The sequence below is a fragment of the Peromyscus leucopus genome, chromosome 16_21 (assembly GCF_004664715.2).
Source record: "Peromyscus leucopus breed LL Stock chromosome 16_21, UCI_PerLeu_2.1, whole genome shotgun sequence".
Classification (NCBI taxonomy): domain Eukaryota; kingdom Metazoa; phylum Chordata; class Mammalia; order Rodentia; family Cricetidae; genus Peromyscus; species Peromyscus leucopus.
In genome coordinates, this window is record NC_051084.1 from 14,465,425 (window position 1) to 14,486,962 (window position 21,538).

A 21,538-nucleotide genomic window follows, 5' to 3' on the forward strand; every position below is an offset into this window, starting at 1 on the left:
GGACTCTGTAGATGACGGCATTGTGTCTCAATGTCAGGAGGCTGGGCGTGCCTGCAAAAATTTCAGCTCCCTTGACTTTTACTTTCCAATATCAGGTCTTGATTAATGTTCCCACCTCCGTGACACTCCTCTGTGTCTGTGACTGTGAAGGCTGACATTTTGTTCTGTGTGGTGACTAACCTGAAAAGACTCCCTCTGGCTTCAGCGTGTTAACTCCCGTCTTCCCTCTCTCTCCCCTCCACAAGTCTGTTCACTGCCACCAAGAAGCCAGGTACATAGCAGCTCAGCCGCCTTATTCACGCCGACTCCAGTGGGGACTGGCCCTGCTCACACGGTGTCTTGAGCAAACCCCTGCCTCTGCGCTTGCCATGGGTTTGCATATGTAGCGGGGTGCCCCCGAGCCTGGCAGGACCCCCTGACTGTCCCCTTTCCCAGCCTGACCCCAGGTGCCGCTCACTGCTGCTCATGCCAGTCCCAAGGCTTGATGCAGAGGCCACATGTGGCTGCAGGGGGAGCCCCCTTTGGTCTTCGTGGGCTGGCGATGGTTGCCTTGAGGTGGTCATAATTCCCATCCCCGTGGCCACTTGTTCTCTTCATCCTTGGCATCTCTGACCGGCCAGGGCTCAGACACTATTGAGACCCCAAATGAGCCTCAGGATGGCGAGCCCATTTACCTGTGCCCTGCTTGCTAGATGGGAAGCACAGACCTCACTGAGGACAGGTTTCCCACAGTGTGACTGCAGGCACATCCAAGTGAGGCGTTTTAGTTACAGCAATAGCATGTGTGTGTGTGTGTGTGTGTGTGTGTGTGTGTGAGAGAGAGAGAGAGAGAGAGAGAGAGAGAGAGAGAGAGAGAGAGAGAAGAGAAAGTTGTTCTTTTGGAACAACCTTTGCTCTTGGGAGCATAAGTCAAGAGCAGGGCTCCAGCTGAAGAATCCTTATTCATCGTGCAGCCCTCAGGCTGGAGCACGCATGGAACCTGCTTATTGAGTCTCTCGTTAGCCAATGGCTTCTTGTTCACTCTGAAAGGAAATAGCAGTCCCTTTTGCTTGTTTTGGAAGACATACCACTAACTTACTTTCCTAGTTCTTCCAACTTGCAGAAGGAATGAGCCTTCCCTAGAGGCAGAGTAGTCTGGGTCTGCAGCTTTAAGACAGCCCAGAAGGTGGCGCTTTAGGGCGCTGTACACAGGCATTACCTGTGGGAGAGCCGGTGGGCTTTCTGTGGTTGACCTGTTCTTACTGCTCTCCAGCTCACAGACTGCACCTCTCCCGGCCAGGTGGACTCTGAACTTGCTCACTGCCTTGTGGCTTGCTGAGTCTTACCCCTGGCCAGGCCTCTTTCTGTTTAAAAGAGCCTGTGAAGTCCTGCAGGTCTCAGCTTGGGCCCCCGGGACTATCCTGCAGCCTGGAGCTGTTCAGAGATTTTTACAGCTCAGCCAGCCCAGGAATGGAGTCTCAGAGGAGCCAGTGTTAAGTACAGCAGAGAACTAGTGGAGAGTCGCCCAAGCTGGACACCTGACTTGATTCATGAGAGGAGAGCCAGTTCCCAATGAGTGTGGCATTATTTTCTTTGTTCCCTGTGCATGTGAGGAACGGAATGTGTCCCTCCTTCACACCTGAGCCTTTCATCATCTTCCTTCTTAAGTATTGAACACAGGTTCAGTGTGAAAATGTCCTCCTGGTCAGTGAGCCCGGCCTGGCTGATGTGTCCATCTGGAGCTCCCACACAGTGCTGAGTGTCTGCATGTCAAACCTGCCACCTAGATTTCATCTGTTTTAATATGTGTGCCTGAGTGCCTGCTAGTCTCTGTGAAATGTGTGTGCAGTTCCCACAGAGGCCAGAAGAGGGCACTGGAGCCTTAGAGCTAGCGTCACAGGTATTTGTGAATGCTGGAAATGAGCCTGGGTCCTCCGCTAAAGCAGCAAGTGCTCTTAACTGTTGAGCCATCTCTCCGGCCCCATCGTCTTTCTTTAAAAAAAAAAAAAAAACTACTGTAATTTGAATTCACCTTACCTGGGTTACAGTAAGACAAATAAAACGCATCAGTAGCTGTTGGGTCCCACAGCACATCTGCAGTACACGGGAACACTCCTTTTTAAGCCCCTGGGATTCATGGTTCATTTGGGAAAAGCCTTTTTGTATCACCCTTGCTCTGACTTAAAACCCCATGCAGAGCTGGGATCTCTCTGCTTTGCTCCAGTGAGCACAAATTCTGTCCCTTAGGAATGTCCCCAGTATCGGAAGGCACAGATCTCAGAACTGGCTTGTAAATTCTAAAGTAACATCGCTTCTGGCAACGTTTGTCCACTGTGAACTCCTTGCAAGGTCCGAGATCCTGTGATGAATTCCTCATGAGCAAGTCCATGAAGTTACCTTGGTCTACTGCACAGTGACCACATTGCCGGTTCAGAGTTTAGCTTCTCTCTTTCCAGAAAAGCATCCTACTGCTGTGGACAGATACATAAACCATGCCTTCAGGCATGTTCATCCATGTTGTCATCGGCAAGGTTCATGCCAGAGAACTGTGTGATTGAGTTAAACAAACAAACAAAAACCACACATGAACAAAATCTCTTCATGTTTTAAGTGTGTTTATAATTTTGTGTCAGGTACATTCCTGAGTTATCTTTGGCGACATGTCAGCCCTGTACAGCAGGCTGGATACATCTGATAAGATCATAATGGAAATATCTGATTCTGTTAAGAGATGCTAAGAATCTTCTGTTACCAGAATCTTCTTCCAGATGTTTGGGGACAAGATACACCTTCCAAACGGGTGTGCTTTAACCCACTGATCTTTCTCCGCAGCAACATGGGGTCCCTTTTTCTGTTTTTCACTATTTCTGAACCAAAGAGTTTTATGAGTTAGTGGCATTTCATGAGCCAGGTAGATACTAACAGCTGATGTGACCATGGGGTTGACAGTGTCACCCATGTCTGTTCCTAAGGCTTTTAGCAGGAAACCCGGTGAGCTACTCACTTAGAATTCTGGCCTTACTTCAGCCTGACACCCCTGTTCCTTTTGTGTCCAGGACCCAGAGCTGCAATGCTTACTGCTCTCTGATGGGAAGAGTCCCCTCCACCCGAGCCACATCGTCGTCCTTCCCGGTGACAGCAGCGGCAGCATGGCGGCCATCAGTTTCACAGGAGCCCTGAGGATCCCGGTGAGTCTGCTTGCCAGGGAGAGAACATACCACGGGAGAGCGCTGAGCCTTGGTGAGTTTGGAAGAGAAGTGTGTGTGTCTGTGTGGTTGGTGGGTCAGACCCTCTCGTCCTGTGTTAGCAGTGTGGCTGGTCACTCTGGGGTAAGTGTGGCTGTGTATATAATCTCTTTGTTTTGTCCTATCACTTCTACCATTTTGAAATTAATTTTTCCACTCAGAAACTTCATAGATTAAATTTGACAAATATTTTCATTTGAAAAACAGAAAGCTGTCTGTACCCGTGATACCTCCTGTCCCTCTTGGCTCTCTGCCCTCCCAGTCACTTGCCTTCTGGCTCTAAGGCGATAGGGTGCTACCCAGGAGGCACCCTGTGCTCGCTATCCTGTGGCTCTACTGAGCATGCTCCGTTTCACATCCCAGTGAGTGCCCCGTGTGGCATGTGGCCACAGGGAAGGCACGGCATGAAAGAGCAGAGGTTACAGAAGAATAACCAGCAATTTGCTAGGGTCCTAAGCAGCTGGACCTGACTGTGCTCTGGCCCTTAATGTCAGCTGGCTCCCACAATGCCCTGGGTTAGCAATCTCACAGCGTATAGCTGTGAGCCCTGGCCAGTCTCCACAGCTCAAGCGCAGACCTGGGCACTGGCTTCCTGAACAGGCCTCACAGTCAGCCAACAGAAGATGACAGTTTTAAATGAACCTCATTTCTTTCTTTCTTTTTTTTTTCCGAGACAGGGTTTCTCTGTGTAGCTTTGGCATCTTTCTTGGAACTCACTCTGTAGCCCAGGCTGGCCTCAGACTCAAAGAGATCCTCCTGCCTCTGCCTCCTGAGTGATGGGATTAAAGGCTTGTGCCACCACCACCTGGCTATGAACCTCATTTCTAAGACTAGGGCCTGGCAGCCCTTCTGTGGTGCCCTACTGATGTAGATTGCTGCCCCCAAATACTTCTGTAGACATTGGCTAGGGAACAGACTGGCATGGAAATGCAGGTCACAGGGCAATATGGACAGGACAGGCTTTGGAGGTCTGGCACAGCTTCTATGCTCCCTCTGGCCCTGCCCGGCTAGTTGGCCTGAGCATCCCCGCCGAGCTTCTGTTTGCCCATCACTGGGCTCCTCCCCTGGTGCAGTGCCATTTGTTGATCTGAGGATGAAGTGAGATGAGTTCATCCCAGTGCGGAGCATGCCAGGCATGTAGCGGGCTAATGGTGGACCACACACTCCCTCCCATCCTCATACCGTGATAACAACTGAAAAACACCAATGGTGGTGGTGATGGGGTTCACTCTGTGTGTGTGTGTGTGTGTGTATGTGTGTGTGTGTGCATATGTGTGTGTGTGTGTAGTGTGTACACATGAGTATGCAGGTGCACACACCCATGTGCATATATGCAGAGGCCATGTATATACAGGAAGATGTCAGGCGTCTTCACCTATCACTCTCCACCCTTATTACTTTGAGGCAGGGTCTCTTCCCTGAACTGGAAACTTGCCGATTTGGCTAGATAGCTGACCGGTGAGTTCCTGGGATCTGCCTCTCTCCACCCTCCAGTGCTGGAGTTACAGACACTCACAACTATGCCTGGCTTATTATGTGGGTGCTGGGGATTTGAACTCAGGGTCTGCTTGTACAGAAAGTGCTCTTGCACACTGAGCCATCTCCCCGGCCCAGTTCCTGAGTCTTGATGAGCATCCCTCCTCCCCGCAGGAGGAAATCACTGGCCATCATTGGCATCAGTATATATTCCCATTAGCTCTTGTTGGAAGTGGATACCAGGTTTCTGCCTTCCAGGCAGCCAGGCGAGTGTGTCCTCCGGATCTCCTGGGGTTTGCCTCCCCGTCGCATCCTCCCCTGAGCAAGGTTGAACCTTGTAGAAACATACATAGCACGTCGGCAGGGGACTAGCCATTTATACTCGGTCACACCTGGAGACACACTGCCACTCCCACACCTGGAGCTGACAGTCGCCTCCCTCTTCCAGGGCGTGATTGAGTTCTCTCTGTGCTTGCTGTTCGCCAAGCTGGTCAGCTACACATTCCTGTTCTGGCTCCCGCTGTACATCACCAGTGTCGGTGAGTGCTTGCCGGAAGTGAGGTTCAGTTCTGTGCGCTGACTGCCCAGAACTCCTTTACACCTGCTGGGCCAGAGCCTCCTAACAGGGACCACACATGGTGAGTGGACAGGGATGGTACCCTCAGCCGATGGGAGTGGCTGTGGAGGCGCGCATGCCCTGTGGCTCCGGTAATAATCTTCGCGACCCCCTCTGCAGTTCTCGGAGGCTGCCTGCTTTTAAATCTGGGCCATGTTGGGCTTTGGAGCAGAGCAGCCAGCCAGCAGGAGCGTGGCCACTGGGAATTGAGATAAGACATCCTTAGAAATCTGACCTAGAAACCGTTGCTGGGGGTGCGCTCCGATTTGTGGGAGGGCTGACAGCCTGTCTTAGATAACCAGAGCTGTCTTAGATAATCTGAAGCTGTGGATCCTGATAGGGTGTTCCGGGAAATAGTACTATGTAGCTGTGCATCATTTGTACATAGCGTAACAAGGGGATCAGCAGTTCCCAGGAACCAAGTCAGGGTTGTCTCGGGGTTCCCGCACTGATGGGGTGGGGGTCGCGGGGCATACTGAAGCAGGGAAGGGAGGAAAAGCAACGGGGGTTTGTAGATAGAGCCTTGGCCTTGGGCTCTGGCAACAGCCCAGGAAGGAGGGCTTGGAGAATGGGGAGTCAGATTTCAGGGGTGTCATAGGGCCACATCAAGGTTGACCAGAGCCCAAAGCTGGAGGGAGTGTCACCTCAGCCAGGGAAGCTGGGGAGGCAGCAAAGGGACCTTCTGGGGGCCATGGCTAACAAGGATAAGCTGCAAAGAGGGTGGGTGAGCAGATTGCAGGGAGCTCCCTCAGGGCCCAGGGCCCCACCTAACACCCCCCACCTCATCTCAAGGGCAAGTACAGTCTCACGAGGAGGAGGAGTCTCAGCAGGAGGCCATGCTCCCTTTCACTGGGGAACAGTCTTGACTGGAGTGTTGAATTTCCTGGATGCCCAGTCTGAGTCTTGGTTTGAGCCAAGCCCAGTTCCCTGCAGGTGGCATTCAGAGCAAGGGGGATGGGTCAGACCAGCCAAGTGCTTCCCACCTGTCTCCTCATACTAGTCAGCATCCATCCATCTGGAAGCCAAGGGATGTGAAGGGCATCCTGCCACTGAGGTACCAGAAGGCTCTAGTCATCCTTTTCCCGCCCCCCCCCCGGGGGGGTGGGGGTCAGGTAGCACACGGTACCACATGCTCAGTTTCACTGGATGACTGGCTGAGTGTTCTTGGCCATTGCTCCCGGGGAGCCCTGCCTCTGACCTCAAACCATCTGCACACCAGGTAGCTTCCTGGACGCCCTCTTTCCTGAGCTGATGCCCCTGTGGTGGCCAAGCCAAGGGCGCAAGGATGGCCAGGCAGTGCCGAGCTGGGGTGAGATGCGTCAGCCAGCCTCCTTTTTAAAATCTGAGTTCAGGTGGTTGCTTCTGATGCGAATCCGCTCATGGGGCAGAGTCCTGCGTGGGTCCCCACTGGGAGAATCACCAAGGACGCGCATCCTCACGGGCTCACACGCTGCTCATTCAACAGATCACCTGGATGCCAAGAAAGCGGGGGAGCTGTCCACACTGTTTGACGTGGGCGGGATCTTCGGTGAGTTCCAGACATTGGCTCCACTCTGTCAAGGCCCGAACAGCGAGGCTGGGTGGGTGGCACACTCCGGAGCCGTGGCGTCAGGGTGGCAAGTGTGAGGCGAGCCCGGCCTACCCAGTGAGACCCTGTCTCCAACAACAATCCATCGGTCCCTGTTCAGAGTTAGCGTTGCTATTGGGAGGGCCCGTGTGACACAGCGCTCTTGAGCCAGCTGCCCCCAGAAATGACATGCACACACCCGGGAGGTGGTGGCATTATTTACAAACCAGGTAGAGGGCGTTGGGGTCGCCCTCAAGCCTGACCCTAAGCACCTTGTGATTCCCATGGCCTGTGCAAGATGGGTCCTGTGAGGCCGGCCCCAAGTGGCCACTCTCTGATGCCCACTGGGGACAGGCTCAGGGAAGTGTTTGCCCCTGTGACTTAGTCTCCTCTGGGGGGGGGGAGCGTGTGCCAAGCATCAGCTCCTGAGGCTGTCCCCCCTCCGTCGCAGGTGGGATCCTAGCAGGTGTGATCTCCGACCGCCTGGAAAAGCGGGCCTCCACCTGCGGTCTGATGCTCCTGCTGGCCGCACCCACGGTGAGTCCTGGCTCTGCCCGCCATCACAGGCAGTCGCCTTCATCGTCTCCACCAGCCGCCACTGCCCCCGGCCCATGTTCCACATCCCTAGAAGCCCAGCTTGTCCCTGGCTGGAAGCACAGAGCCTCCTCCAGGCTCGACTGCACACACACACCATGCTTCTCCCTCACCCTGGGTTTCTCATGGGCTGCTCCTCTCTATGGGGTGTCCCTCACGCCCATCTCTGTCCCCCTTCCCGGTCACACCCTTGCCTGTCTCTTGGGATCTGTGTGCCATCCCTACCTTGTAGGCTCAATGAACCCCATCATCCCATCACGCCAGCAAGCAATGAGAAGCTCATGACCTTGGGCAGGTGACTTCCCCACCTCAGATTCCTCATCTGGTCAGGAGCGGCATCACCCCACAGTGTGGCTATGTGGAGCTGGTGTGGCGTTGGCCTGCCACTGCTCTTAGTGATACAAGGAGTCACTCTGTTGCCACATTATATTTGTCCACATGCCTCTCTCCCCAAGGCTGTCACTGTCCCTGGAAGATGGCCTAGTTCTGAGTCCTCGAAGGCTTCAGGCCCTATGAGGCAATCCTTAAGACATTATAAGCAGCATGGCCCCGTTGCTAGGAGACTGCATCCCAGGGTACAGTGCTCGGACAGGCAGCTTCAGACTTCAGATGAGGAGCTGGGAACCGTTCAGTGTCCTGCCCACCAGCCCTGGGCACTTAGAGTCCCACCCTGAGAGTTCCCCAAGGCCCAGAGCTACACGCTCAGGTAGCAGGTCCCTGTGGGCTCCCTTTCTAAAGCCCAGGCTCCCAGCAGCCCTGCAGCTGCCTGGGCTGAGTCGGCTCTTCCTCGTTCTTAATTCCCACAGCTCTATGTCTTCTCCTCCGTCAGCAAAATGGGACTGGAAGCCACCATAGGTGAGTTACACGAGGCCTCGTCACTTATTCTCGCACACACGTGTGTCGGTCCACACAACCTCGTGACGTGAAAGGTAAAAGCCAGTCCAGAGGCATTAAGCTGATGTGACTGAGTAGTGTGGCCCCATGTCCCTTTTGGGGAGAGGTGAGGCTCCAGTTTCTGGGCGTGGATCTGAACAGTGCAGGTGTGGCAGTTCGTGGGGATAAGTATGGCCACCTGGCCCAGCAGTGCCCAGCTCTGGGTGCCAACAGGAGGAGCTGCTCAGAGGAGCCTCAGCCTGGGGATGGGGCATTAGCCACACCCTGGAGACTGGAGGAAGTGGGGCAGAGGACAGTCTTGTCCCAAGTGACCTAGAAAGCACTCTGCCAGTCAATGTGGCGTTTCCCATGGACCCAGAGTCTCTTCAGGAAAAGGAGCTCATGCAGTTGAAGGGAGGGGCCATGTGTCCAGATCCCTGCCTGTGGTGAAGAGAGGCAGTCCCTTCTGTGGCTAAAAGGGCTGTGGTATAGACCCAGTGCTGGCCTGGCCTTGGTCTGCTCAAGCTCTCCTCCCTCCCTCTCAGAACCATCATCAGCCACTGTCCATGAGGCCAGGGAACTTGAGTTTCAGGTCCTCCGAAGAGGAAGGACTCTGAGGCTTTGGGGAAGCATGGTAGTGCATCCCCAGGCACAGTACAGGAACTGTTTGTGCTCCCTGGAGATTGTCTCCCCCGGGGGTGGGCCCCTGCCCTGGAAGTGCCTGCCCTCACCAGTAGACTGCTGGGCCGGGCAGGCTCTGTTCTGAGTCCCCTCTGTTCTCCACAGCCATGCTGCTCCTCAGTGGGGCCCTGGTCAGCGGGCCCTATGCACTGATTACCACGGCCGTCTCTGCAGACCTGGTGAGTCACCACACTCAGGGCCAGCGCTGCCTCCTCAGTGGGTAAAGCTTCCTTCACAGTTGTGCCTAGATAGCCTGTGTCTGGAGAGTCTTCTAGCAGCTGTCCCCTGCCACCTCTTCTTCCCTGAGTGGTCAACAGAGAGTGCCCAGCTGAGAGGCCCCGTGGAGCTCTGACCAATCCTCTTCACCCGATACCATCTACCCAAGGCTGCGGGGTTGGCCCTGCCTGGCCCTGGTGTTGGGTGTGTTTCTGAATCTGCCCATAGGAAGCTTATCCCTTGGGTGGGTATGGGTGTTACAGACTTGGCTAAGTACCCATGACATATTCTGGAAGGATCCACACCAGACTCAACAAAATGGTCAGCACAAAAAAGAAAGAAGCAGAGGAGGGATTCTAACCGAATCCTTTAGGCTAAACAAGACAGTCGCAAACAACTAAATATGCCTGGGCAGGTATTTGGAAGGATTTCTGTCTCTTAGAAATGCTTGGGGCTTCTCTCAGGGCGGCATAGGGTGTAGACTTCCTAGGGAAAAGGTTCTGTGTAATGGTCACATGTGTCAGGAGCGGATTTATTTCTCACTCCTTATCTGCCTGTGTCTCACGTCCTTCTCCTCCACTCCCCCAGGGGACTCACAAAAGTCTGAAAGGGAACTCTCATGCCCTGTCCACCGTGACGGCCATCATCGACGGCACTGGGTCTGTAGGTATGCAGAGAATGCCTCCCTCCCCGCCCCCCAGCTCCCCAAGAAGCTTTTGTCCCTAACTAACGGGTGCCCAAGGCTCTGATGCAGTGTCAGGACTGTCTGCTCCTAGATGCTCAGGGGAAGTCGGCTGTGGAGGCCGTAGCATATGGCTTCAGAGAAGACAGCTGTGGGTGTCTGGATCTGTTTCCTCGGTGGGAGAGAATGTCCCGCCAGGCTCTGATTGGACCCAGGGGTGGAGAAACTTCAGGCTCTGACTTTTCCTCAGGAAAGACAGGATCTTATTTCAATTTGAGTTATGGGGAAACAGATCAATCCAGAAGTTCACAGAGTCCTGTCACCCACCTCGCTGAGGTTTCTGAAGAGATTCGTCAGCAGGTTCTGGAGTGACAAAAAGTGGCGTCGTAAACGGCTCATCCTCGTGTTAGTCAGCTTTGCGTGACTGTAACAAAATCCCACAGACAATCAACCTGAATAGAGGGAAGGTTTGTGTTAGCTCAGTTTTGAAGATTTTAGTCCATGGCCCATTGTTTTGTGCCTGTGGGAAGGAAAGCATCATGATGGGTACACCATGCCACTCCCCACACATCAGGGAGAGAGAAGGGGGTGGGCATACACCCCATGACCTGACTTCCCCCCACTAGGTCCTGTGTCCTGAATGTGCCTCCAGCTCTCAACAGCATCAGAGGCTGGTGACCAAGCCTTTAGCATGTGGTTCTTTGGGGCATTCCAGATCCAAATTGGTCCTCCACAAAGGCACAGACAGCTAGGGTTTGGTAAAATACCAAGTCTGGAGATCCCAGAAGCCATCTCCTTTGGACCCCACCCACACCAACTATAACCTGAGCCGATGGAGGGCAGAGACACCCTCCGCTGCCCTTCCTTAGATGGGAGTGGCATCGTTAGTGAGCTGGACTGATGCTAGTCCAAGGCAGCTGTAGTCACAGGCAAGGACTCAGAGGTCTCCCTCCCGTTCAGGGGATGGTGCATTCACAGATGTGGTCCCCCAGGGTCAGTGCTGTGGCAGAGAGGTTCATCCGGGTAGGACTGGCAGTCCTCCCAGTCACAGGAACCTCATCTCTGTTCCGTCCCCCACTGCCACTTCCAGGACTTCTTCCTGTGAGAGTTCGGTGTGTTCTGTGAGGCATGGAGAAGGTCACTGTTGTCAACAATGCCAGGCTTCAGGTTAGCTGGTCACCCAGCTAGTCCTCAGCACTGATTCCTTTATTTTGTTGGGTCTGGAGGTGATACAGGTGTATTGGATGGCATTTGTGGCCACTTACCTGATGATGCCTTTCAGGGCCCCTCTTGGCCCCCGGGGCGTGTCTGGGACATGGCAGGGCGTGGGCTGGTTTGCTGTGCCTGGTGATGGGTCTCAGAAGCAGCACAACCCTTCCTGTGAGGAGTGATCCACCATTCTCCCAGTTCACCCAGCCCAAGAGAGACTTCACAAAACTTTAGATGTGCTTCCCCGCCACAGCCTCCCCCACCCACTCGGTCCCACAGAAGTCTGCTGCTCCCAGGACACCATGCTTAAGCTAACATGGAGTCCTGCCAGCAGCCTGGGCACTCCAGTAAAGCAGAGGATCAAAGAAGAAATCAGGAAGGAAGTGGAAAAATGCTTCTCTCTTGACATTCGCCTCAAACACAAGGCTAAGAGGAGAGAGGCTGCCTCGGTGCAGGGGTGGACCTCGCCACCGCATGCCGGGCTGCGGAGGAGGAAAGCACCATGTTCAAAACAGAAGGGCAGCGGGCCAGTGAGCCTTCCCCTCCCCCAGCATCACGTGCTGCCCCCCTTCAAAGCGCGTGCCCACCTGAGTTTCTACAGCATTACCATTGGAACCTGATGGGCTGGACTCCTGGACCAGCCCATGCTTTCCTGATTGTTCAAGTGCACAGGGACTCAGTAGCCAGTCACCATGGAAACAGCATGAACGCTGGTCCTCCATAAAGTCCCAGCTCTGTGTCTCTCGTGCACACAGATACCCACAAGATGAAGCAAACGAAGGCTCGGGGGACGACACACCACTTTAGCAAAAGCATCACAGGGGAAGTGTCTGCCCCAAGTGCTTGTCAAGTGGTCGTGTCTATTAGTCAGTTCAGGTTTAGGCAAAGGCACAGCTCCCCTGATCCCAAACCAGCCACTACCTTCTCCAAGCTGGGAGTGCCTTATGGCTCGTGTGTTTGCAGTGTCCAGAGTGACATTTCAGCGGGACCCAAGGGTGCCTTTCTTACATGTGTGTGCAGAACAGCCGGCTGTAGCCAGGGGTATTTTTGAGGTTTTATTTTATCAAAGTAATACATCATGTAGCCACAGGGACTAGACAGTCCTAAGAGCTTTCATGATACAATGTGACAGGCCCTGGCTCTGCCTGCCTAAGCCCTCTTCTTAGAGTTGGTCCCTCCGGGCTGCTGCTCCTGGCCCCACCACAAATGTGAATTTCCTGGACTCGTCAGCCTAGATACCATCTCATGTCCTCTACCCAAGACAGCTAGACCCGGCTCTTCCCACGCTCTCTGCCCTGCACCCCCTCCATCACACTGGCTCTGCCAGGAAGTCGACCTTGCCGGTCCTCAGACCTGTCATCCCCCACCCTGGCTTAACTGTTGCCATTTGCTTTTGGTTTGTTTCTGTCCTGGTTGTCTCCGCCCTGACACCACCACCGTCTAAGTCTGTTTCCTACTGCCATCTGTCTGGCATCCACACAGCTGCCTACTAAGCTGCAGAGACTGGGCTCCCTCTCTGTCCCCCACACTTCTTTCTCCTCCCTCTTATATCAGAGCCCTGTGTGCTAGATTCCTGGTCACCGCTTCTCTGTCATCTAGTAGCTTCCTACAATTCCCAGAGCTTGCAAGGCTGTGGTGTTGGGGGTCCATCTTCACTTGACGTCAGGGCCTCTTCCAGAACCCCAGTGGCTCTCAGTTTCCATCGCTGGCAGTAGATATCAGCTGTCACTCTCCTCGGCTCTCCACACTGCCCTGGCTCCCCTCCTCTGGGTCTTCAGGTCTCCCTCTTACCCAGAGGCCCTTCTCCACCCACCGTGGTACTCCTGGCAGGCTTCCACGTGGAAGCAGGCCGTGCATCTTGGGGGATGGGCACTGTTGTTTCTTTGCTAAGTTTGGCTACCATTTTCTATCTTGTTTTCTGGAAAACATTAGTCAAACGCCGGGGTTTCCAGATTGTCACATTGTTCCTTCTTGTTTCTTCCTTTCTGTGTTTGTTCTTCCTGTCTCTCTTGTTCTCTCTCACAGATGTCCTTGACTTTACCTGTCAACCTCTGGGTTCTTATTTTAGCTGTCACGTTTTCAACACTCATTAATGTCGATATAATGAGAATTACCTACTGATAACTGATCTTCAGCTACAAAACCGAGGTTGTCATAAGATTCCAGTTGGTTCTTCACGTGTGCTCGGATGGTATTTCCCGTGCCCAGGGATTTTCTTCTGGCTTCACTGCCCTGAGTGTACCTCCTCAGTTTGTGTGTGGTCACAGCCGGGTCTTCCTCAGCTCTGGGGCCTCTAAGCTGCCCCTTTCTATCTTTGTATTTGAAAATAAGCCACTAAACTAGTGTGACTGTGGAGCCCTTTCTCTTGGAGAGCGCCGCCCCCCCCCCCATCTTCACAGACCAGCCTGGAATCTGCAGAGTACTCAGATGTTGATGTTCTTACCCTTACTGGAGCATGGATGGCTGCTGGGGACCGGTCTTCTCCCTGGGTCCCTGTTCTCTCTTGGGTGCCTTCCCCATACCCTTCATGGGGTCTGCTGTCCCCAGAGGTTCAGCTACTGCTCTTTTGTGGGGTGTCACTGAGTCACTGATGAGGGGGAACCTGGACTCTGGAGTGGTAGAGGGAACAAATGATGGCCCTTTGCCTGCTACAGCCCCCCCACCCCCCCACCATGTGCTTGGCCAGCCTAGCTATGAGGAGAGGTCCCCAGGTTGTGCCCACTGTTGTCTTACACACACACACACACACACACACACCCCTGTTTTTCTCTCATCTGCCCTCTGCTCTGTGGATTTATGATTTTTAAAACTTAGCTGTGATCCACGCCATGGTCTTCGGGAGGTACGGAGTAAACTCACGTGAGCAGCTGATGTGTGCCTGCAACTTTGCTGAGACATGGGAAAGGCGTATCAGAGTGCTTCCCAGATCACAGGGTAATGTGTGTGCCGTACACACCCTTGGAACAGTCAGTGCGCATGAAGCACCTCCGCTCTCGGGGACTAGATTGCAGTCAATTACCTGCAGGCAATCCTCAAGCTCCTTAGCTTGCAGCTGCTGAACAGGCCATCTTGTCACATTCACCCGCCTCCCCCAACCCCCCCCCCCAGTGAGGGAAGCACTCCAGACACTGCAGCCAACGTTCTTCTGCAGATGTCTTTTGTTTGTCTGTCTCAGAGTTTATTTGACACGATTATTTTAGACTTGCAAAAAAAAAAAAGAAAAGAAAAGAAAAAACAACTCACAAATATAATGCAGAGAGTTCACAAGCATCTTGAATTTTTCTTTATCCCACACTTCATTCACACATGCATGCACATACACATTTGTGCACATGCATACACATGCGTGCTTATACACACACATTCACACTTGTACACACATGTACATATCTGTGCCCATGTGCACACATGCACTCACACAAACTCATACACATGCATGCACACTTGCAGTTGTGTATCTGCACAATTATGCATGTAAGTGCACGCTTATGCTCACATGTTTTGCACATACATGTACAGGCATGTTTTTCTGAACCACTGAAGTAAGATGCAGCCACACTGCCCTCTGCAAATAACTGGTCAGTACCCCCCTGAAATACAAGGAGCTCCCTGACTTGGGGCAGTCAGAATCAGGTGGTTGGCATCAGCAGGGTCTAAGTCCTGTGTTTCTTGCAGATTCATTCAGTGACATTTTCTGAGCACAGGGGTATCTGAGGGTGTTTGCTGGGTTCAGTTTCTTTACATAGTCCATTTATTTATTTTTTGATTTTGGTTCTTTGAGACAGGGTCTCTATGTAGTCCTAGCACTCACTATATAATCAGGCTGACCTTAAACTCACAGAAATCCTCCTGCCTCTATCTCCCAAGTGCTGAGATTAAAGGCGTGCGCCAACACACCCAGCTATAAAGTCCATTTATAATGATGGTATGTCAGATGGGGTGGACATTTCGAAGATCAATACCTGCTTTAGAATGGGCTCCAGAGGATGTTTATGGCAGTTGCTCCCTCCTCGACACAGTTTGTCTCCCCTTGTTAGCCTTCCTTAACGAGTATCTGTGTGCCTGTTTCAGGAGCTGCCCTTGTTAGCCTTCCTTAACCAGTATCTGTGTGCCTGTTTCAGGAGCATCCCTTGCTAGCCTTCCTTAACCAGTATCTGTGTGCCTGTTTCAGGAGCTGCCCTTGTTAGCCTTCCTTAACCAGTATCTGTGTGCCTGTTTCAGGAGCTGCCTTGGGTCCCCTACTGGCGGGGCTCATCTCCCCTTCAGGATGGAGCAATGTGTTCTACATGCTGATGTTTGCAGACGCCTGTGCCTTACTGGTGGGTCTCCTTGTTTCTAACCCATGCATTTTCAGTTAGCCGCCCTGTAGCTGTGGGACAGACCCTAGTGGAAAGTCTTCCTGGGGACTCCCACAATCCCTAGCGACGTGTGCCATGCTGCCTTCACTAAGCACACATGGACTGAGGCTTTTTCTGTCTCCGGTGGTGAGGAGTAAGTCAGAAACAAGCAAGGCTGTTCTTTGTAGGCTGTTGAGAGTCAAAGGGGAGGAGATCCATGGCTTTGGATCCATCCAGCAGGTGACAGGTCTCTGAGCCTCTCTGTGCTGCCACGTCCACATTTAAATTTTTTAGTTTGTTATTTTATGTGTATGTGTGTATGCCTGAGGCTATATACATGTGCACCACCTGTGTGCAGAGGCCAGAAGAGGGCATCAGGACCCCCTGAAGCTCAAGCTACAGACAGTTGTGAGCCTCCTGAGGTGGGTGCTTGGAACCAAACCCAGGTCCTCTGGGAGAGCAGTCCAGGCCCTTAATCACTGAACCTTCTCTCCGGCCCTCGCACCCCCATTATAAAGTGATGTGATGATAGTGAGGCGGGCCTGCTGGGGAGCTGGAGCAGATGGGGAACAGAGCCCCGCCCCCCAGTCCGCCTGCTCTGTCAGTTGCAAACACCGGACACGGTCAGATTGGAAAGGTTCAGTTTGGCCCACAGCTTGGGATAGTTCCGTCCAGGCTTGCTTTCAGCCTGTGATGAGGCTAACCTCTGGAAAGGAAGTACTCACCGCCTGGCTAGGAGACAGAACAGAGAAAGAGGAAGGGGTTGGGGTCCCACAATCCCTTTGGAGCATGCCCACTGACCTACAGACCTCCCCCTGGCCCATGATCCCAGCACTCAGAATGCATACAACTGCCACAGATTTGGGGCTAGCCCAAGCTGTGTAGTACGTTACAGCCCCAGCCTGGACTCGGAGAAGAGCCAAGAAAGCTGGGGAGGCAGCTCAGTTGGGAGAGAGCTTGCCTAGTGTGCACAGAGCCTCAGGCTCAGTCCCCAGCACCATATTAAACTGGGGGTGGTGACGTAACCTGTAACCCCAGCACTACACCCCTGTAACTCCACCACTGCACCCCTGTAACCCCAGCACTGCACACCTGCATCCCCAGCACTGCACACCTGTAATCCCAGCACTGCACACTGTAACTCCACCACTGCACACCTGCATCCCCAGCACTGCACACCTGTAATCCCAACACTGCATCCCTGTAACCCCAGCACTGCACACCTGCATCCCCAGCACTGCACACTGTAACTCCAGCACTGCACACCTGTATCCCCAGCACTGCACACCTGCATCCCCAGCACTGCACCCCTGTATCCCCAGCACTGCACCCCTGTATCCCCAGCACTGCACACCTGCATCCTCAGCACTGCACACCTGCATCCCCAGCACTGCACACTGTAACTCCAGCACTGCACACCTGTATCCCCAGCACTGCACACCTGCATCCCCAGCACTGCACCCCTGTATCCCCAGCACTGCACACCTGTATCCCCAGCACTGCACACCTGCATCCCCAGCACTGCACACCTGCATCCCCAGCACTGCACACCTGCATCCCCAGCACTGCACACCTGTATCCCCAGCACTGCACACTGTAACCCCAGCACTGCACACCTGCATCCCCAGCACTGCACACCTGCCTCCCCAGCACTGCACACTGTAACCCCAGCACTGCACACCTGTAACCACAGCACTTGAGATGTAGAGGCAGTAGAATTGGAAGGCTGGGGATGTGGCTATGAGAGGGCTGGGGATGTGGCTCCTCAGAGCTCACTCTATTCCTATACACCCTGCACTGGTGCCCAGCACTGCACTGAAAACAGTTTAGAGCTTGGCTGCCTGAGACTTCCCCAAATTATACATATGCAAATAAATGCCCTAAAGCTCTGGCAGGCCCTTCCTCCTTCCAGTGTTTTTTCCCTTAAACCAGTTTTATCCCCCTGACTGGGGGCTCCAGGACCTGAGCTCGCTTCCCCGGGGATGCCAGGGGACCACGTCCCTGCTGCCTGGGCAGTGGGACTGGTCAGGCGTGTGGCTGTTCGTCTCCTCTCCAGCCCATGCCACTCAGGCCCCCAGCATCTTGGGGGCAGACACGGGGAGTGGGCAGTCCCCTCTCCGCTGGTCACTGTCACCTGCATGGGCCCAGAGCTTTGTTGGAAGGTGACCCCCCCCACACGCAGGCTGTCGCCCACCCACAGGCCCCGCTTGTTCTCGCTCTTCCTTCTTGGCAGCGTGGTTTCACATCACAGGTCCCTTCTGCCAGCACTTGCCACACATTGTACTTGGTGGGAGGAGCAGTGTTGGCAGGCTGCCAGCTCAGCCCTGGGTAGTTAGAGCAAGAGCTGGAGTTGGTCCCAATTTGCTGCGATATTCTATGGCCGCCGACCCGGGTTTTGGTATTATTTCCTTGTTCCCGCTACTGTCCAGTGATTGTTCCTGGGCCGAGCCAAGTGCTGGGACAATGTATTGTCCATAGGGGACATTCTCATTCTCCTTAGCTCATGCACGCGGGCCTCCATCTTGATCATAGGGCATCCGAGAGCCAAGACCTGAGGCCTGGTGTGCAGCTGATGGGGAGCAGCAGTGGTCCCTCAGACCTGTACTGCCCTGCTCCCCTACCACAAGCCCCTCTGGACTAGGGTGCCTGCTGCCCTTTAAGTACATGCCAGCAGCAGCTGAGACTTCTATCAGGATCCCCTTCCAATGCAGCCCCAGAACCTGCTTGTGATCTGCTGTCACAGAGACCAACTCCACACCTGTGGCAGGGTAAGCCCTGAGCTGTGGGTGGCAGCCAGCCATTACTCTGCTTTGGTGAACAACTACCCTGAGCCTTTTGGCACGTGAAGGGTGTGACATTAACCAGGTAAGCCGATGGCTCTCAGCCTAGCAATTAGCACTGTGTGGAAAGCCGCCAATGGTGTGTACACACACACACACACACACACACACACACACACACACACACACACACACGAGGTTAGGCCTCAGACAGGCTCCCTACAAAACATGCTAGTCCTGAGGCATTACTTCAGCCTCCCGGTACCCCATCTCATGACCTGCTTACCTGGCTCCAGAGTTCCTCCGTGTAGTTCCATACCGTGGGCTATACCTCCCTTTCATTTTCTGTCTTGTTTCCGTTTGGGACCTCTTGTGGTTGGATCGGTTTTGAAGTCTGTGCTAAAAGCCTGTTTGGGGGCAGGTGTCTGGATTATCCCGAGGACTTAGTGAGAGGCAGCCTTCACCTCAGGCCAGGCGCTGGCCTGGTCTCTGCTCTGCTCTCCACGGGGCATACACCTGTGGGTGCTTCAGAGGAGGACCCACACAGTCCAGCAAGCCTCAACAGGCCACACCTGCCCTCTGCTCTGTCCTCACACGGTGACGGTGTCTTTTCTCTGTTTTGGGGTGCAGTTCCTGATCCGCCTCATACACAAGGAACTGAGTTGTCCAGGGCCGGCTGCAGGGATCCAGGCTCCGTAAGTCCACAGGGGCCTCTCTGGAATTGAGGCAATCCAGGCAGCCTGATGGGAAGGGAAGAGCTAACCACCCGTCCTGGTTTGGGTACACTACAGCCACTCTCCTTTCCTGTGTAGTAAGTGCCTCTGTGTGGGTGTGATTCCGTGAACCTCTCCTCAGACTCCCAGTGAGGGGACTGTGAGGCGGTTGCCTTCCTGGTGGAGTTGGTTGCGCTGCGCCTTCCCAGCTAAGAGAGTCTCCAGTCCCAGCCGGAGAAACAGCTGTCCTTCCTGCTCCCTGCCACCGGGAAGCCGTGGGAAGGGCGCACAGTTCACCCACCAGCCAGCTCCCGAAGCCAGGCATCCCAGGGAGGAGGGCCCGGGGCTGGCCCTGCGTAGGGTCTGTGCATTCTCCGTGTGCTCGGCATCTGCTGTGTGTCCCTCTTGTCACCCTCTCCTTTGCATTTAGGCTGAAGGAACACTGACCATGAGTCCTCCGGAGTGCCCGGGCCCGTCTTAGACACACACTCTGTCTTTGGAAAAGCTGAAAGGAAGGATCCTGTCATAAAAAGAAAGACTCGCCTTTGCACGTACATCTGGGAGCGACTCACAAACTACCTTGAGACTTGCTGGACAGACAGACGTGGCGCTCAGAATGACAGTGGGGAGCCTGCCTGGCTGTGTCCCACTGCCTTAATGGGCCAAGGCCCAATGGCCCAGCCAGCCCCAGCCTGGCAGGTGCATGGTGCCCGCTAGCCACTGAACTCTAGCCTGTACAGTGACAGGAAGGACCGGCCTGCAGGGCCCAGGCAGCCCACCCCTCTCAGGTACCCAGTGCAGAATGTTTATAGCCTGTGAGCCCAGGCCATCCCACTCTCCTGTGTCCTGAATGTGCAGGGTGAAAGGACAGGACATGTCACAAATGTCCCATCAAGTAACCAACAGCATGAGAAAGCCCAATTACAGACAGAAACTGAGATGGAGTCCACACCCAGCAGTCACGAAGACCCATGCTCGCCACCAACCAGGAAACTGGTCATGTCAAGATGTGAATGAGTGTGAAGCAATAAGCCCCCCAACAGGACGGGGGCGCTGGGAAGGCCAGTCCCAAAGCACGTGCCGTGGTCCCCTGCAGGCCCGAGAGAGCACAGAAGCTGGGGGGGGGGGCTTTATGGGGTGCCAGAAGCAATGGGTCCCACCCAGCCATCCCTCTTACCCCAGACACCTGAGCTGTTTCTAGACCCACAGGGATTATTTATTTTAAATGTATAATGTGCTATATAGATTTTAAGAGATATAAATGGGATTTTGTTATTTATTGAGACAAACAATGATTGTTCTGTGGCCATTTGTCGTCTTGGTTGTATGTCTCTGCTCTTTGAAATAAATGAGTTTTTATTTAAAAAAAAAAAAAAAGCCCCAAGTACAACATAAATGATTCTTTACAGACCACGTCGCTTTGGTTTTCTCAGGACCAGAGACTGTATCCATTGTTTTCCGTGTTGCTGGGACAAAATACTTGGCAAAAGGTACTTAAAGGAAAGAGAGGTTTCTTCTGGCTCCCGTGGCAGGGAAGGCATGCATGCGGGCAGGAGCTTGGGGCATCTGGGCAGGAGCTTGGGGCATCTGGGCACATTGTATCGGCAGTCGGGAAGCAGGGAGATGGCGGCTCCTGCCCAGCTCGTCTCTCCTTTCTATACAGTCCGAGACCGCAGACCATGGAATGCTGCTGCCCACATTGAAGTGGGTGTTCCTACTTCAGTTAACCCAACCTAGAACATTCTTCAGAGACATGCCCAGAGGCTCATTTCCCTTGGTGAGTCTAGAGTCTGTCAGGTTGAAAATATTAATCATGACAAAGATTAATTAAATGTAATTATTACAAAATATTAACCATCAAAAAGATGTTTGCTGAGCCGGGCGGTGGTGGCGCGCGCCTTTAATCCCAGCACTCGGGAGGCTGATCTCTGTGAGTTCGAGGCCAGCCTGGGCTACCAAGTGAGTCCCAGGAAAGGCACAAAGCTACACAGAGAAACCCTGTCTCGAAAAACCAAAAAAAAAAAAAAGATGTTTGCTGACTTTTGCAACAGAAAAGGGGCTCTCTATTGGAGTGTACCCCAGCTCCATGAAGAAGGCTGGGCCAGGGCTCCAGTAAACAACAGCTCTGGATATTTGGTCAGTTATGGAATGTGATGGATATCCCAACACTTGTCCTTGACAGTGAAATGCCACTTGGTGGGTGTGAGGGTCACACCTGGACACTGGAAGAGGTGCTTGAGCATTCAATCCTCAGGATCTGCAATGGCCCAAGTTCTCATGATGCATGTTCTCAGAGGTGGGGGGCTATGCTTTAAGGTAGTTCTGCTGAGGCACCCATAGCAACAGGCCATGACTCACAGGGCAGGGTGGAGCACCTCCAAGTTCTGCAGACCAACAGTTGGTGGAAGTCCTGTCCCTGAGCTCCTCTGGAAGTCCACTACCACCTCCGAGCTGCTGTCTTTAGTTATTCTCGTTGTTTGGGTATTTTGCTGTTGTTTAATTTTTAATGTTATTTCCACATGTATAAAATTGTTTTCTGCAAATGAAATCTCTACGACATTGACTTGACT

General features: G+C 53.6%; 1 protein-coding gene across 4 annotated transcripts in view; it reads left to right on the forward strand.

Moving 5' to 3' along the window:
- Slc37a1 (solute carrier family 37 member 1) overlaps positions 1-20,818 on the forward strand; it is a 67,779-nt gene extending 46,961 nt beyond the window's left edge. For 3 of the 4 annotated variants that reach the window (XM_028885053.2, XM_028885052.2, XM_028885054.2), the window contains exons 11-21: positions 3,036-3,167; positions 5,149-5,239; positions 6,782-6,844; positions 7,335-7,420; positions 8,284-8,332; positions 9,137-9,210; positions 9,836-9,914; positions 13,953-14,072; positions 15,360-15,457; positions 18,886-18,950; positions 19,399-20,818. In XM_028885053.2, the coding sequence (XP_028740886.1) occupies positions 3,036-3,167; positions 5,149-5,239; positions 6,782-6,844; positions 7,335-7,420; positions 8,284-8,332; positions 9,137-9,210; positions 9,836-9,914; positions 13,953-14,072; positions 15,360-15,457; positions 18,886-18,950; positions 19,399-19,414 (873 nt within the window). In that variant the 3' untranslated portion in view covers positions 19,415-20,818. The remainder of the gene's footprint in view (positions 1-3,035; positions 3,168-5,148; positions 5,240-6,781; positions 6,845-7,334; positions 7,421-8,283; positions 8,333-9,136; positions 9,211-9,835; positions 9,915-13,952; positions 14,073-15,359; positions 15,458-18,885; positions 18,951-19,398) is intronic. The other variant, XM_028885057.2, reaches the window with a different exon arrangement.
- Positions 20,819-21,538: the final 720 nt, after the last annotated feature.